Source organism: Lethenteron reissneri, chromosome 24 (assembly GCF_015708825.2).
Source record: "Lethenteron reissneri isolate LAM-NWPU_2019-01 chromosome 24, ASM1570882v1, whole genome shotgun sequence".
NCBI classification, from domain to species: domain Eukaryota; kingdom Metazoa; phylum Chordata; class Hyperoartia; order Petromyzontiformes; family Petromyzontidae; genus Lethenteron; species Lethenteron reissneri.
The window spans coordinates 12379985-12395775 of NC_083802.1; the positions used below are offsets into that span (position 1 = coordinate 12379985).

Consider the following 15791-nt stretch of genomic DNA (forward strand, 5'->3'; position numbering starts at 1 on the left):
TATATTTTATCACAGGGTTACTAAACAAATAATCTTATTCATAGTCAAATAAACGTGGGTGATGGCCCACCTCGACTGTTGACTTTAAGCGGTGGGTGGAAAATCCACATTCCAATGGCAGCGGGCAGTCTCTCCACAGAACAATGACTTTAGACTGTTCACAACGTGCCACGCATTTTATTCACCCTAATGGCTGATTGGCTGAGTTGACCACAACCAGAATATTAACTTGAGACTTTCCCCGGTTGTAAGTTCAAGACGGTGCCACAATTCCACCTACCTTTTCAAATCTTAATTGCAAAATAATTGTCTAATGCATCAGATCTGTGCCAAGCCTTTCTGTGGCGGGGGGGGGGCACAGGCTGTGGCATGGATGTACGAATGTATGTTGAACTTCTTTTGCACCGTACGTAGCCAACCGTGCTAATCGGAGGTGCCGTTTTGGGGGGGCAACAACACGCTCTAAAACACAGCATGCCTTACTAACACCACATTGACCAGAGGCATGGTCATGTGACCTCTCTGTATTGTGGCCTAAGTAACCAAAGTCGTGTTTTGGGGGGGGCTGGGCTGGGGAGGAGGGACTAATGTTCTTAATTCTAGATTTGAAGCTTTCGTGACTGCAAGGATTCATATTCTTATGTTTTTTCGGTAAAGTCACGTAGGTAAAAAATTTAAATTAAAATTAATAAAATTAAAATTAATGTTCTTGATTGGGGCGGCGGGGGGGGGGCCTCCATACCAAGAAAAAGTTGAGAACCACCCGGTCTAACGTATGACTTTTACACTTACTTTAACATTCCATCTACAAAATTACGCCTTGCCATATTTACAACATGTTACCCTATTTGTATTTTTGTATTTTAGGATTGTATATTACGGTTAGTTTACATTTTATATTGCATACTAATTCAAAATTTTACATACTTTAGCCCCTGAGTATTAGTTACACTTTGTAATTTTAGTATAGTTAGACTGTATACCACTTATTTAAGTTTTTAAATTCCTACATGTTGAATGTATGCACCTTCCTGCCATAGTAAATTCCTTGTTTGTGCAAACTTTCATGGCGAATAAAACCCTTTCTGATTCTGATTCTGACCGTAGCCTCCCCTCCACCACTCACCTGCGTTGACGAGAACCCACCCTGGGCATTCCTCTGCTGAGAGAGCCACTTCACGATGGGAAGGGCTGTGGCCACGTCTCCGAGTGCCGTGTACGTCAGCAGGGCGTACGCGGTCATCTCCACCTCGGCGGACACCACTAAGCGGGCGCGGCGTGGGAAGGGACACACACACAGGACATGCAACGTGACCACCGCGCAGCGTCGTACGACTGCCAAGGCTCTGTGTGAAAACAAATGCGAGCGGTGGCACGGCGAACGATCGTACCGGATTGCGAGAGCCCGTCGCTAAATCCCATGAACGTGTCGTCGTTTGTGACGGTTGTGCCTGATAGACTCCAGTGTTTCAACCCATCTGCCGGAAAAAGGAAAAGAGAGAGAGAGAAAAAAAAAGTTTTTTTTTCAATCGTTTGAATAAATGCATCGCCGCTTATTGTTCATTACTTGAAAAAGTAATGATTGCTCATGTTTATTCTTATCGCCATCATGCATGTAACAATTCACCTCCTTCAAAATTAAATCAGAATCTTGATTTAGACTGGAGGAATTCGATGACTTATAAAAGCTCTTTATTCACAGATGCCCAAGACGGAGGGTTTATGATTAGATTTAAGAATCACCTCTTTATTCTTTCAACAATGTGGAGACAGTAGCACATCCAGCGTTAGCAGGGTTTACACGGACCCATCGCAAACATCAACGTCAGACATCTCTCACGGCCTCACGATGTAACGCATTGCATGCGAATTGACACTCATCGATCCTTACGCGCACGTTCGATGCAGATTTGCGCGAACGTGAGCTTGGACTTTGAAATCGGCTGGCCAACGCATCGTCACACGTGCCCACTTGCTCGTAAAGAGGTGAGTTGACGTGACTACGGCGGAAGGAGGAAGTCAGGGACCGAGGAGGAGGAAGTCACCTTGCGTGATGGCCACGTTGTTGAGACGACGGAGGGCCACGGGGGCGTAGGAGCTGTGTAGCAACGTCAGGGCGTAGGCTGAGAGGGCCGTGGTGTAGGGGTCTTCAGCCGAGTACATGTTGCTCTCAAGGAACACCTTAGCCCTCGCCACCGCCGTCTTCTCGCCCTGCAAGCAGATGTGTGTCGATGCGTGCACGTACATTGAAGTTATATCGCACCACCGTGCGTGTCAAATCGTGTGAATCGGAGGTGCGGGGGGAAGGACAACAAAACTAAACGCGAAAATATGCACCTATCCTATTTTATTTCGGATTCACATGGCGACCTTTCCAGGGCGCTTTAAAATTCAAGCCGACGGCGGTCAGCGAGGGAGGCGACGCAATGGATGGAGGGACAGGGGCTGGGAATGGAACTGATGTTGCTGGGGTAGGGAAGGCAGAATAAGTTGGAACGTGATGGTGAGTGAGGGTGTCTGATGGGTGCAACGTGGATGAGAGGCAGTGGGGCATGGGGCACGTGCGTGAAGTGGTAAAATGGGCATGGATGAGGGTAGGTGACGGGTGGTAGGGGCAGAGTTCTGGTGGCCGGATAGTTGAGCTGATGGAGGAGCACAGCGTAGGGCTGGGGGAGAGATGTGGTTGAATGCACATAAGAGAGCGAGACGTGGGAGCCGGGTCAGGAATTAGGGTCGGAGGAGGAAGAGGACTGGGGGGCTGGCAGTAGGTTAGAGGCGGGGGAAGCAACCGGTAGAGGTGGAGGCAGTGGAAGAGAAAAAGCGATAGAGCAGAGAAAGGAGCCGAGGGCTGAGCGAAAGGTGTAAAGCGAGGGTGAGAGTTTGATATGGAGTGGGAGTTTGCACCTACACCCGGCTGCACCTTATACCCGGCCGCAATCTCTTGGACAGCGAGCAAAGCAGGGCTTGTGCTTTTCGGCAAACAAGACCTAGCATTCATATACCTCCGAACACTCTCACCCCGTCCACCCTGGACTTAACAGTATCTGTGCAGCACACCTAAGGGGCTGTACAGAGACAAAAAGCAGTTCTAAAGAAATTCGTTTTCAATGCAGATTTGAAAGACTTAAAAAAAATGTACTGAGGTAATTACATCAGCGTACTGAGGCGATGGTTGTTTGATACGGATGTCCCGCTCAAAGTAAAACAAGAACAAAAAATCAACCTCGCGAATATATTACAGGTGCAGTCTTTCTAAAAGTCAAGTTTTATTGTTTATATGCCCATGCGGATCGCAGTGCAGGGCTCATCTCTGCTGGGAGTCGTGAGCCAGTGTTGGAAATTACACATTATTATGGTGGGGGAAACAGTGGGGGCAGGGGGGGGGAGCAGCCTGTCTTTAAAATGAGAATCCTTGTTGACGTATCGCGAAGCGGCACTCGGTCTATCGCTCGTGGAGGGATGATTGCGTGAGCGCTCGCCTCGTTGTCGGTGCCGGTCTCAATGAGAGCTGCGACCACGTACGCCGTCAGGGAGATCTTCCCGTGGATGCCACCCTGCACGGACGACAGACAGAAGGGACGAGCAAGGTCTTCCTTTTTGCAGACAAACAAAAAACGTAATACGTGATCGCTCAACTCTGTGTGTGTGTATTAGCTACTAACGCGTGTGCTTAATACTGGAATGCATAAGTATCACCGTTAATATGCCATCACAATTTTGATGCATTTTTTTTTACAATTCTGGCAATCGCGTAAAGATGCTGGTCATACTCAAATTGTAAATGTTGTGGGTTTGCTCTCTAATACACCGGTGTGTTGAAATATTAACCAATTGGCACATCTTGTTCACGTGACAAACCTTACTATTTGGCTGTGTCGGATGGAGGTGAGTTTACAACACATTCACGGGATTTAGCCCAAAAGATCACCATGACAACCTCAGATCTCTCTACCCACCATCATGAAACATCCCGTTACACTACCAGGTTAGCAAACTAAAATCCTCCCCCCCCAAAAAAAAAAAACCTGGATATCTTTGTTGAGGATGCGGCCCACGGCTGGAAAAGAGCCATCCTCTTTCTGATGGTTGATGATCCAAGCCTTGGCTGCTGCAAGCTCCTTGGGGTCGATGTAAATGAAGGCTCGCGACTGGGCAAACGACTTCAGCACAAATGCCGTCAGCCTGTTGATCGGAGAACCAAAATCAACTTTGTAATAGAAGGGCGGGGGAAGAAGTAGAAGAAGACAACTCTTTGTGAGGTTCACAGTTAAAGCCGAGGCACATTCGACGCGTGCCACACTCGCCGCCTAATATCCTGCGACGATAATGCTCGAGAGGAGATTATCATTTCGGGTTGTGCGATATTGGTTCGGGCACGATGTTCCTTTTCGAGGAACCAAAATACGAGTCATGCGAAGCAGCTCCCAGCACACGGAACGGAACGTCGGACGTCGTTCCGGTCCAAAGCGGCGTGCTACAACAGCCGCGAAACACGGCGCAGTGCTGTTGAAGCACAACCTCCGTGGAAAACTCTGCAGCAGGGATAATTATTTGTTTTAAATTGGTGATTTAAAATAAATCTCGAATGTTTACAAGGTAACAGATACATTTTTACCCACAGCTGTTACTGGATCTATAACAACCCAGGAAATATGATAATAATTATAATGATTATTTTCATTGCTGCAGGGAAAATATCCATTTGATTTCCCAACAGGCAACTAATGCTAAAAGTATCCTTGTTGTTTATTTCGTAACCAAAGATACGCTCACACTCGCCTATACGGGGTGCCCATGAATGCATCATCCATCATGAAAGATTTAGATGGCAAATTTAACTGCGTGGTTGAAACGTTGGCAATATATTCTTGCGTGAGTTACAAGACCACATTGCGAAAACATTCAAGATGATCGTACTCAAGATGATGGCAAACGCCGGGATTTTCATGTCACCGATGCCATTGCGGACGTGTGGCAGCTTAGAGGGGTGAGACTCGTACGATCGAATCTTCATAGTACCGAGCACGAATGTGTGCATAGCTCCTTCTGATGTTTCATCATAATTCTGGGTAATGGATGGTAGCACCTTCACGTAGTTCCTTCCTTTTAAGAAGCATGCAATCCTCACTGTCTCAACGACCACTTTCATGCAAACCAATGCCACCACTATGGAGACCCAACGTCGTTCATTGGCCTCTTGGTCAGAACAAGAACCCTAAATCCACACGACATACTCTTAGGTTTTTCGGTAAAGTCACGTAGGTAATTAATAAGTAATAATAAATAATAGAAATAAAATAATAAATCACGACGTTTCGGAGCCAACACAAGTCTCCGTCATCAGGTGGGACCGTCACAGCTAGATTTGCTATTATTTATTATTTTTTATTTTATACCTACGTGACTTTACCGAAAAACCTAACAGTATGAATCCTTGCAGTCACGAAAGCTTCAAATCTAGAATCCACACGACATCATCATCATCGCAATTCTTTATGAGCGGATGATAACATTACCGGCGCCCATGTACGCTTGCTATTAGCCGGCTACGGAAGGACCAATGTGCAATCCCGGCATCGTGAATTCACAATTAAGAGTGCGGCTGTGGTAATGATGGCTGCGTGCCCTGTAGAGTGGAGAAACCTCCACGGAAGAGCCCCGGGACTTAATCGGCGGAAACGTTTACACAATGCGTCCGATGAGCTCAGCTGTGCCACAATGGCCCTGAAGACCCCGGCATCTTAATCCTGCCCCTGCTGATTCCAATTATACAGCGCTCCGGATGGGGCGCAGCTCAACCAACTCCAGAGTACGCACAGCAGAAGCAGCAGCAGAAGCAGCAGAAGAAGCAGCAGCAGAAGCAGCAGCAGCAACAGCAGAAGCAGCAGCAGCAGAAGCAGCAGCAGCAGAAGCAGCAGCAGAAGCAGCAGCAGCAGCAGAAGCAGCAGCAGAAGCAGCAGCAGCAGAAGCAGAAGAAGCAGCAGCAGCAGAAGCAGCAGCAGCAGCAGCAGAAGCAGCAGCAGCAGCAGCAGCAGAAGCAGCAGCAGCAGCAGCAGAAGCAGCAGCAGCAGAAGCAGCAGAAGAAGCAGCAGCAGAAGCAGCAGCAGAAGCAGCAGCAGCAGCAGCAAAGCAGCAGCAGCAGCAGCAGCAGAAGCAGCAGCAGCAGCAGAAGCAGCAGCAGCAGAAGCAGCAGCAGAAGCAGCAGCAGCAGCAGAAGCAGAAGCAGCAGCAGCAGAAGCAGCAGAAGAAGCAGCAGCAGCAGAAGCAGCAGCAGAGCCTGAAACAGCGCGATTTTTGTAGAACACGAACACTAACATCGGCAGAACATTTCAGGGGAGAGGAAATTTAATTTTGCAACCACTTTGAAAATATTGCACTCTTTAAATTATTATTATGGCTTTAGAATTGTCGCAGTCGTTGTTAAGCTGGTTTCCACATATCTGATCGAGATAGAATCTACGCTGCTCAGTTCAGTTTCTGAAAAGGCCCTCCATCAGCTGCAGCGAAACGTCGGACATTATGCCGGACACCGTGGCACAGCCTGAAAACACATCGGAGGGATGTCCAGCACAATGACAAATACCCACGCGGCAGTAGTAAAAATATGTAAATCGCTAAACGCAGATATATCAAACTAGATTCGAAGCTTTCGTGACTGCAGGAATTACTCTTTGGTTATTTCGGTAAGTTACGTAGAAAATAAAATCGATATATCCCCACAGTGTTTGCTATAGCAGCAAATTAAAAGGCTTTAAAAGAGATTTGGATGCCATCCACCGCTGAATCAAGAAAATATTGGCTGTATCCATTGTTATATATTATTAAAAAAAAAGAAATCGTGGCAGCGTTGTAAGATTTTGCCTCATCTAGTTGTAATACGCCTATACACATGCTTGCCTTTACCACGTAAAGAAATCGTGTCATAGAAGTTGTATCAATTGGTTTTGTAAGTTTAATAAAAATTCAGCCTTAAACATTTGCTCACCCTGTGGGTTCAACTTTCTCCAAACATTGACAAACCACAGTCGTTGAAAAAAAATAGTCACCTCCTTTGGCATGTGGCAGATTGAACCATTTATGCATAAATGCCTGAAAATGAAAAACATTTGAGAAAGAAAAAACATAATTCTGGATGTGTTAAGTTTAAGCCTTAGCGTTTTTTTTCTTCCAGCGGTGTTGAAAACGTGTGCAGCTATTGCAGTTAAATGAGCCGTGCATTTTGACCCCGTAAAAATAGTCTTCGTGTGCTGGCTCCTCCGCTTCTTTGGCTCGAAGGCGTAGCGGCAGCAGAGCTGGGTTCAGGCTGATGTCGGGGGAAATGGTCGCGATGCCAGAGGCGATGGGGTTAAGCACCCACGGGGTTTTGGAAGAGAGAAAGTGGGGAGTAGGGCGGGCACGTGGGCAGAAAAAAGCAACCATGACTCACCACATGCTCCCCGATGAATCGCGCTCTCCGAAGGCGCTGTAAGAACCATCTTGCCGCTTGTATGTCAGCTGGCGCTGATAGCCTGCGATGCACCGCGCCAGCAAAATCACATAAACTTTGTCCCCCAAAGGTGTCGTATAACTTTGCATTGACGCTAACTGCTTCAACACACTTGCGTTGTTGCCATTAATGGCGATGCAGATAAAACATAACGTTTATGTACGCGGTATCTAATCGTTGCCTCAGCAAACGGCTGACTCGACTGTTGTGCGTGAAGGATTTGGGCCAAGTGTACGAGCCAATAAGCTAAGCTGTAACCATACAAACGCAAATCTGCCTGGCTCTGTCTTGATGTTTGACTCCAAGAGAGCCGTTCTGAATACTCACGGGCCAAAGCGTTTGCAGTGTGGATACGTTTTTGGATTTAAAGATTGTCATTCTGGATTTTTAAGGACAATTTCAGATGTTTTTTTCTGAAGTTCAGATCATGCACATCATTTCATAATTTAACGAGTGCCTTAGCGCAAGCAAAATGAACGTCACCCGATGCTACGTAACATCACTTGTGGTGGGAAAACGCGCGGAGGTGATGTCATGTAAGTTTTGTTTTGGTTCACATGTATTTATCCCCACAAAAAGCCTCAGTGAGTTTCCAATACTCCTTTTCAACAGGGCCTAACTAAATTACCCAGTTGTCTTCCTGATTGAGTAATTCGCAGTCATTCAAATTTGACAAATGTGGGCCATGCCACCAACACACATGGCACCCGATGCATTGACCATGGCAGCCACGTGGGGTGGGGGGGGGGGGGTCGAACCACGAACCTTCGCTGCAGACGTTTGTTAGTTTTGTAACAATTTCGGACCAATTCCAAAACAGCTTTCTCATGATCGACATTTCCCTTTCTAGGCTTGATTACCGGCATGTTTAGGATTAACGTTGAGGCACATCCCATCCCTCAGAATGCCCAGCCCCGCAGTGCCCACCATAATAATTAGATTTCGTTTAATTTCCACCATGTTAAAATTATTCCTATGTCCACAACCCACAGCGACCACAGAGGCTGCTTTCAATTAATATATTTTTTTGCCAGATCCGTTGCTTTTTTTCCTCCTCCTGAATGCAGGCTGAAGGCACGCCCCAACTGGTGGGCATTGAACAGACCGCCGTTAAAGCTCATGTCGCATTGGAACGCGAGAGGGCTCGCTGTTGGAAACGTGCAAAGAGTGGCCAACCCTGGAGCAGGTAGTCGGTGGCCTCGGTCCGAACGTCGGCGACGAGTTGCTTGGTCCGCTGCAGGTACTTGAGGACGAAGACGTTCGGAGCAAAGTGAATCATGTTCTGCTCTCCGCAGCCAAAGGGCAACTTGAGGAGGTTGTCCAGGTTGTTGAGCGTGGGGCCCATCACGTCACCTGGTTTGACGCGTGACACACGCGCGCGGCGTACGTTGATGCCAGCAAGCGAGCGAGTGAGCGTGCGTACGTGTGTGCGTAGGAAGGAGGCGGTGAGAGTCAAGTGATTTTAGCGAGCACCGCTTAAGGCCTGTGTGGTACACAAGAAGGTGGTGTGTTTAGAAGCAAGAACAGCCAACTTCATCTTCCCATAGCTGATGCTTTTATGGATGTATGTAGAACATCTTTCGCACAGTTTGTAACTGACCGTGAAAATCGGATTACGCGAAAGGAAAAACAGGAGGATGCGGAGACAACTCTACGTGACCACTGGGAGAGAAAACACGCCAACTCCAAATATACAGGCGTCGTCAAGGTCGGGATCGAACCCATGGCCTCCTGCATACTGGGCGAGGTAGTTAACATCTCGCCAACGCGGCACCCCTGCCGTAAGACGACAGCCAAAGAAGGCCGAGTCTGGTGTTCGTTGTTGCCGTGTTTACCAATCATCGAGGCGGTGGCTCTCTCGGAGCCCGGCACGACGGAGTGCGGCACGGCGAGTGTGAACGCCTCGTTGTGGTTCCCGTCCGACTCCTCCTTGCGCCAGATTTTGAACTCGCCCAGGGAGCCCCAGCCCGTCGAGAGACCCACATAGTTCACCCGCAGCGGACGGGGAGCCTGCCAGCGCACCATCACCGTCTCGGGTGATGGCAGCTGCCCACGGCCAACCTGCGTGACGACGTGACGGCAGGGCAGCAAGGAGAGGTCGGCGGAAGAGAGCGGGAGCACCGGGAACGATGTTACATTGTGATGCTGCGTTGGCAGTGGTGCACAAACAATGAGTACTATAACTTCACCACGTTCGTCAATAAAATTATGGTCCTAAAAGTGAATATGTATAATATAGAATGTTAAATTTCAGGTAATAGCCAGTAAAGAGAATGTTGATTTCTTTTTTGATATATCAGGATTATACGGTGAGAATAAATTTTTTTATTAGTTTGAATGACTTTAAGTTTAATTTTATGAACATCAAAGACTTTGGCTCTAACCCTGAATTTTTTCTCCATCCTTAAATTCTGTATCCTTAAAATCTCAATTCCTCCATCCTGATTAATTTTATGTTGTGATGGGTTTTCTGATCATTCGCACATGCAAATGATCGTTGCCTTTAGGCAAGCACCATCGTGTAAAGCCAAGTCTGCTCCATACATGGAGCTCTCAGAGACACGTGGCAGCAGGGACTATTGATGACTGCACTGTGCTGAGGAGTTCTGATGAGGACAAAACCTGTGTACAGTTGCATCCAAGTTTCACTGCTGCCATGTATTTTTTGAGCTGGTGTTCTGGATAAGGCCGAGAGCTATTGTACGCACAATGTTGCACAACCTTTATGAGTTCATACGCCTATTCTCCGTCCTGCTACACCCGGCGAATACAAAAATATTCTGCGCGTGACATCTGAATCACGCCAACCCATGGAACGGAAAACAAAACCACCCCAGAGTTTCGGTTTGTTTGCTTCGGCCAGATTTTGCTTGCTTAAACAATGCAGTTGTATAACATTGGTCTGGAAAGCCAATAGCGACAAGGGGCTAAATGTATACAGGTAGTCCCCAACTTACGATGGAGATGCGTTACGACGACCCCATCGTAAGTCGAAAATATCCTAAGTCGAAAATGGCCTAGCCTACCCAGGAGTCTTAAAGAATGGTGATAATTTAGCAAAACAGAGCAATTTACAGTACAGTACTGTATAAACTATATGCGTACAGTACATCCCGGCAGCGTCCTAATGTACACTATCGTACCTTGTATGCTGCTGTTTGCCTGCCGCGCGAAATGTAAAATATTTTACAAGTTTATCATATCGCTATCGCCATCGTAAGATCGAAATATCGTAAGTCGTACCATCGTAAGTCGGGGACTACCTGTATTTGAATTTATATGCGGAGATAAACTAAAACTGAATGAAACTATTTTTATTTTACCAGGTAAGGCCCACTGAGCTATACAGCTCTTTTCAAGAAGCATCCTGGCCACAAATGATAGCTCAACAAAGTGGCTTATCATGTGGAAATTGAAAGCAGACAAATGCATGATTCTACGGAGAAAAATTCACGCGACCATGGGAAGAGAGAGAACACGCAAATTCCAAATTTTGCAGCAGGCGTCAGGGTCGGGCTCGAACCCATGACCTCCTGCATACCAGGCGAGGGAGTTCACATCTCGTCACCCGGGGCGCCCCCTGGCCACGTAACGCTCTCACCTGCACCAGCCCGTCAGCCCAGCTGACCCAAAACGTGCGGAATTCGTCCCAGGAGAGGAGGTCGGGGGTCGCGGCAGAGGCGAGCGCCGGTCCGGAGCGCCCCACGGCGATCCAGCTGCGGGTGTTGTGCTGACCCCCGAGGACGAGCTCCAGCATGTCGGGCGAGTCGGCGTGCGTCGGCGCCAGCGCCAGACGCGCGTCGTTGTGCGCCTTCACGGCCAGCGCGAAGTGGGTGATGCGTGCCGGCTTCTGCACGTACTGGTACTCGTACTTGTTGGGCGTCGAGATGTGGATGCGCTCTGGGAGCCGGCAATGGGCGGCGGGCCCCGTTGGCCAAAAGCAAATGTTAGCTGACGATGGATTTTTACTTCTGTATTTTTTCGAGCTATAATTTTTATTTTTTACCAGATAAGGCCCACTGAGCTATTTGGTTGTTTTCAGAAGCGACCTGGCTGAAAATGATAGCTCAACAAAGTGGCTTATTTACGTGGACATTTATAGCAGCCAAATACTCTAAACGCATGTTGAGTTTAAAATGTGGAAGGAAAAACCGGAGGACACGGAGAAAAATCCACGCTACCATGGGGAGAGAGACATGCAAACTCCAGATATACAGGCATCAGTGTTGGGTTCGAACCCACGACTTTCTGTATACCAAGCGATGTAGTTAACATTTCACCACCACAGTGCCTTAAAATATGTTTTTGTTAGCAAAAGTCAGTCGGTATCCATTGATCTATCCAGGAGATTAAATAAAACCCTATTGATGCACACGAAACAACATGGTTTCATTCGCAAAAGGCCCGGGTTACATGAAGCCATTTGAAATGCACAAAATATTTATTTAAATGTTTTAAATATAAAGATGTTAATATGTTCGTGGATCGCACTACGCTAGATGACGTTTTGAGCAATAGTCCATCTTCATCGCTCTGCCGTGTCGATGGGGCATTGCCTGAAATGTTTCCTAATATATGTGTTCCATTTAGAGCAGTGTTATTGATGAAATGTGGTGAGGGTTTTTTTTATTTGTCCATCCAACGTAATTTATTTTCGCAACAATAATAATGACACGAACATTCTGTATTCATGCTGTTCTCATAGCACAGAGGCTATCACGAAGGTGCTAAGCTTACGTCTTCGTAAGCTTCACGGAACATTTCCAACTACGAGCCCTCTCCACGCTCCAATGCAACATCTCAAAGGCGATCGATTAATGCTCACCGTTGGGACAGAAGAATACGCTGTATGTGTACTCCCTCGGCATGCCTTCAGCCTGCATTCAGGAAGAAAATCAACAGAACCAGCACAAATATAAATTTAAACCAGGCTCTGTGGTAGTGGTGGGTTGTGGACATACTGATAATATTAACATGGTTGAAATTTAATTTTATCAAATTATAATGGTGGGGAAGTAGTACAATTGTAATAGACACTAACTTAATATAACTTTTATTTTATAAGAAAATAAAAAAATAATTTTGTCAAGGACATATAACAACTGGTTCTGAAAGCGAAAAAGGTTCCAGGCCAAATAAGACCATAAAAATATAAATGTACATTTGAGAAATTCCTCCGTGCTTCTGGGTTGAACCACGTGTTGTTAAGCATGATGTCCAACGTTTCTCTCTATGTGCTGGGAGCTCTTTCAGGAACAGCATAAAAAAAAGCCAAAGAAGCCCCCGGCTTTTGGAGATGAACGTCAGACATCGGTCCCAACAACACATGGCACAACCCGAAAACGCATCGGAGAGCTGTGCAGCACGACCTTGAAAACCAACTCAGCCAAATAAAAACCCTAAACTCGATCCTGAATCGCACAGGTAGCCAGTGTGATAACTTCACTGTAATAACCGTCATGCGTTGCGGTCTTTGCGTGCGACGTGAGGCACCATTGTGGAAAGATATTTACTACCTCGCCTGGTGTACAGGAGGTCGTGGGTTTTATCTCGACAATGACAATGCCTGTATATTTGGAGTTTGCATGTTCTCCTCGTGGTCACGTGGACTTTTCTCTGGGTCATCCATCCCTCCACGTTTAGAAAGTATTTTGTTACTATAAATTTCCACATGATAAGCCACTTCGTTGAGTGATCATTTGTGGCCAGGTCGCTTCTGAAAAAGAGCTCTATAAGCTGAGTGGGTCTTACCTGGTAAAATAAAAAATAGTTTAAAATAATTTAGTTCAGTGTTCTTCACTAATTTTCAAAGGGTGGCCACTTTCGCCGATAAGACATCAGTGTGAGGGCCGATACACATTTAAAGCCATTGGCTTTGACAATACACAAAAATGCGTTTTCACATTTTGTGCATTGTCGGGGGGCCGCACGTCAGGGGCCGCACTAAAGGCCACTAGGGGCTGCCAGTGGCCAGCGGGCCTTGCAATGAAGAACACTGGTTTATGATATTTGTTTTTTACCCTTCTATCTGGCAACAAAACTGACACCTTTTTTTTACAAGGAGTCATGTTTGCATAAACCACAATACCTGCAGCCATAATGCAAACAAAAAACACAACTCTGATAATATATGCACTGTCCTTGAAGTTGATTGGTCCACACCCGAGACAGCTTTCCTTAGAGCCTAGTCTCACATGGTGTTGGACCAGATGACGCCAAAAGGTGCACAACTCAAGGACAATGCACCATCAGAGTTCGGGGTAAGCATGAGGTTCCAATGGTGTAAATGCTTACCCCGAGCTCTCATACTCTGATGGTGCATTGTTTTGTTGCCAGATAGAAGGGTAAAACACCAATTACTGTATCATATTTTTTACTGGCAAATGAGGTTCCAATGGTGTAAACACTGGTTTAGTTAGTGTGGTGGTGGTGCTGCGGTGCGTACCTCCACCAAGACGCTGCGCATGATGTAGTCGAGGCCCATGGGCGTTCGTCGCTCAGGAGCCACCTCCTCCACGTACTTGGCGCCCTTGAGCGTCTGCGCCCCCTCCTCGCAGCAGCTCGCCTCGCCGTACGCAAACGCTCGCGCTGCAGGCGGCGAACAAACACTCGTTACAATACAAATGCAACCTATAAAAAAAATGTATAAAAGGCAACGTTTCAGGCAGCGGCTCTTTTTCATGCCACGTAATTGTTTGGTTCATTGTGTCCGTACACCACTGTCACCGCAGGATCACCGAATAACCTATCGTTACAACGGATAGGTCAGTTTGAATGCACGTATGTTTTGGAAGACCTTTTGTTTAATGTGCTATATGTATGTAACGTGTAGACACCTGTGATGTTAGTCTGTCCCAGCTCAGCAAAGGAGAGCACCAGCGACGTTGTCTTGGTTTCGTCGGCCTCCACGCACATCTTGCGGGTCAGATGCTGCTTCCCGTGGTGGCCCACAAATTTCACACCCTTGGGGACGGTCACCTTGACGTGCACCTGCATTGACAAGCCAACAACAAAAGAGGTCACCAAACATCAGCCCTGATCTATCAACTGCTTGGACGAAGGCCTCCTCCTCGCGCTGACGCCACCTGTCCGGCACCAGGACTGATCGCATCGCTCCATCTTCACAGTGGTCATCCTCCCAGGCGAGTCCAATTTTATGGCTGCCATTCCATTACCAGTTTCGTCCATCGGCCGTTATCCATTTTAAAGATGCCCTCCTCAAGCCAACTTACTTTCCAAACCTCACATTCCTATTTCTGTCACTCAGTGTACTTCCCAGCACGCATCTTTGTACGTTTACTTGTGTTCTTTTCGCGAAAATGTATTCAAACATAATAACCGTACAGTTAAAATTGTCACCCTTTTGTTTTCTATGAGGCTATTGACGTAAAATAGTTAAAACTATTTTAAAGCAGTGACATTTCATCCAGTTTTATGGTCAGCATGTGTGTGTGGAGAAAGGAAAATGGGAAGAAGCCACATTCTGTGATGATTTGCCAATTGAAATCAATTAAATCTTGCAAACAGCAGGAAAGATTTCGCCAACAACTGAAGGTTTCACGACTGTTATTAACATTACAAATAAAAAATGTTGTTACGTTAAATTATTTATTTCACATTATGGCAATGACAACATTTGAAACTGTGACACAATCTTTTATGACTTAAATGTATAAACTGTGGTAATTAAAATACTGGCTGTGTCAGTTGATGGCATCCTCTGCCGCCTTTAGTCTCCGCCCTTTGCCAATCCACTGCTGGACGAAGGCCTCCTCACGCCGTAACATTTGTGTAAGTTCCTTCACCATACTTCACCACACTGGTCAGTTCGCACTGTTAAAGTGGGGGGGGGGGGGGGGGGACATTCAGAACTGGTTCAGATGTCACTCCCCGCCGGTGTTACCCACAGCTGGGAATCGACGCCACAGGTCCAGGTGAATGCACGCGTTCATCGGGGCGGGGGGGGGGAACGCTGCGTGCGCAGCGCTAACGATGATCGATGCTCACCTCGGCGCAGAGGGGCATGTAGTTGTGGACGGTGAGCGGCACCTTGGCCTGCTCGCCACGGATGAGCGCGTACGGTAGCGTGAAGTCCACGAAGAAGGGCTTAAACGTGCGCAGGGAACGGGCGGGCGCCAGGCCAAGGCCCTGCGCTGGAGAAATGGCGAGGGCCTCGGCCACCCAGCTGGTGATCGAGTCCGGCACCTCCACCTGCAGCCGTGCCTCCCCCGTCGCCGCGCTGGGCAAGGTGAGGAAGGTGGACAAGGTGGACAAGGTGAGCAGGTAAAATTTAGATTTAAAGCTT

General features: G+C 47.2%; 1 protein-coding gene across 1 annotated transcript in view; it reads right to left on the minus strand.

Annotated features, from left to right (window-relative positions):
• CPAMD8 (C3 and PZP like alpha-2-macroglobulin domain containing 8) overlaps nt 1-15791 on the minus strand; it is a 50722-nt gene that overhangs the window by 18385 nt on the left and 16546 nt on the right. The window contains exons 20-32 of the mRNA XM_061558294.1: nt 15494-15725; nt 14323-14476; nt 13932-14074; nt 12312-12363; nt 11088-11386; nt 9322-9547; nt 8663-8839; nt 7427-7508; nt 4026-4182; nt 3480-3554; nt 2046-2211; nt 1392-1478; nt 1127-1263 (exon numbers count right to left, since the gene is read on the minus strand). Of these exons, the coding sequence (XP_061414278.1) occupies nt 1127-1263; nt 1392-1478; nt 2046-2211; nt 3480-3554; nt 4026-4182; nt 7427-7508; nt 8663-8839; nt 9322-9547; nt 11088-11386; nt 12312-12363; nt 13932-14074; nt 14323-14476; nt 15494-15725 (1987 nt within the window). The remainder of the gene's footprint in view (nt 1-1126; nt 1264-1391; nt 1479-2045; nt 2212-3479; nt 3555-4025; nt 4183-7426; nt 7509-8662; nt 8840-9321; nt 9548-11087; nt 11387-12311; nt 12364-13931; nt 14075-14322; nt 14477-15493; nt 15726-15791) is intronic.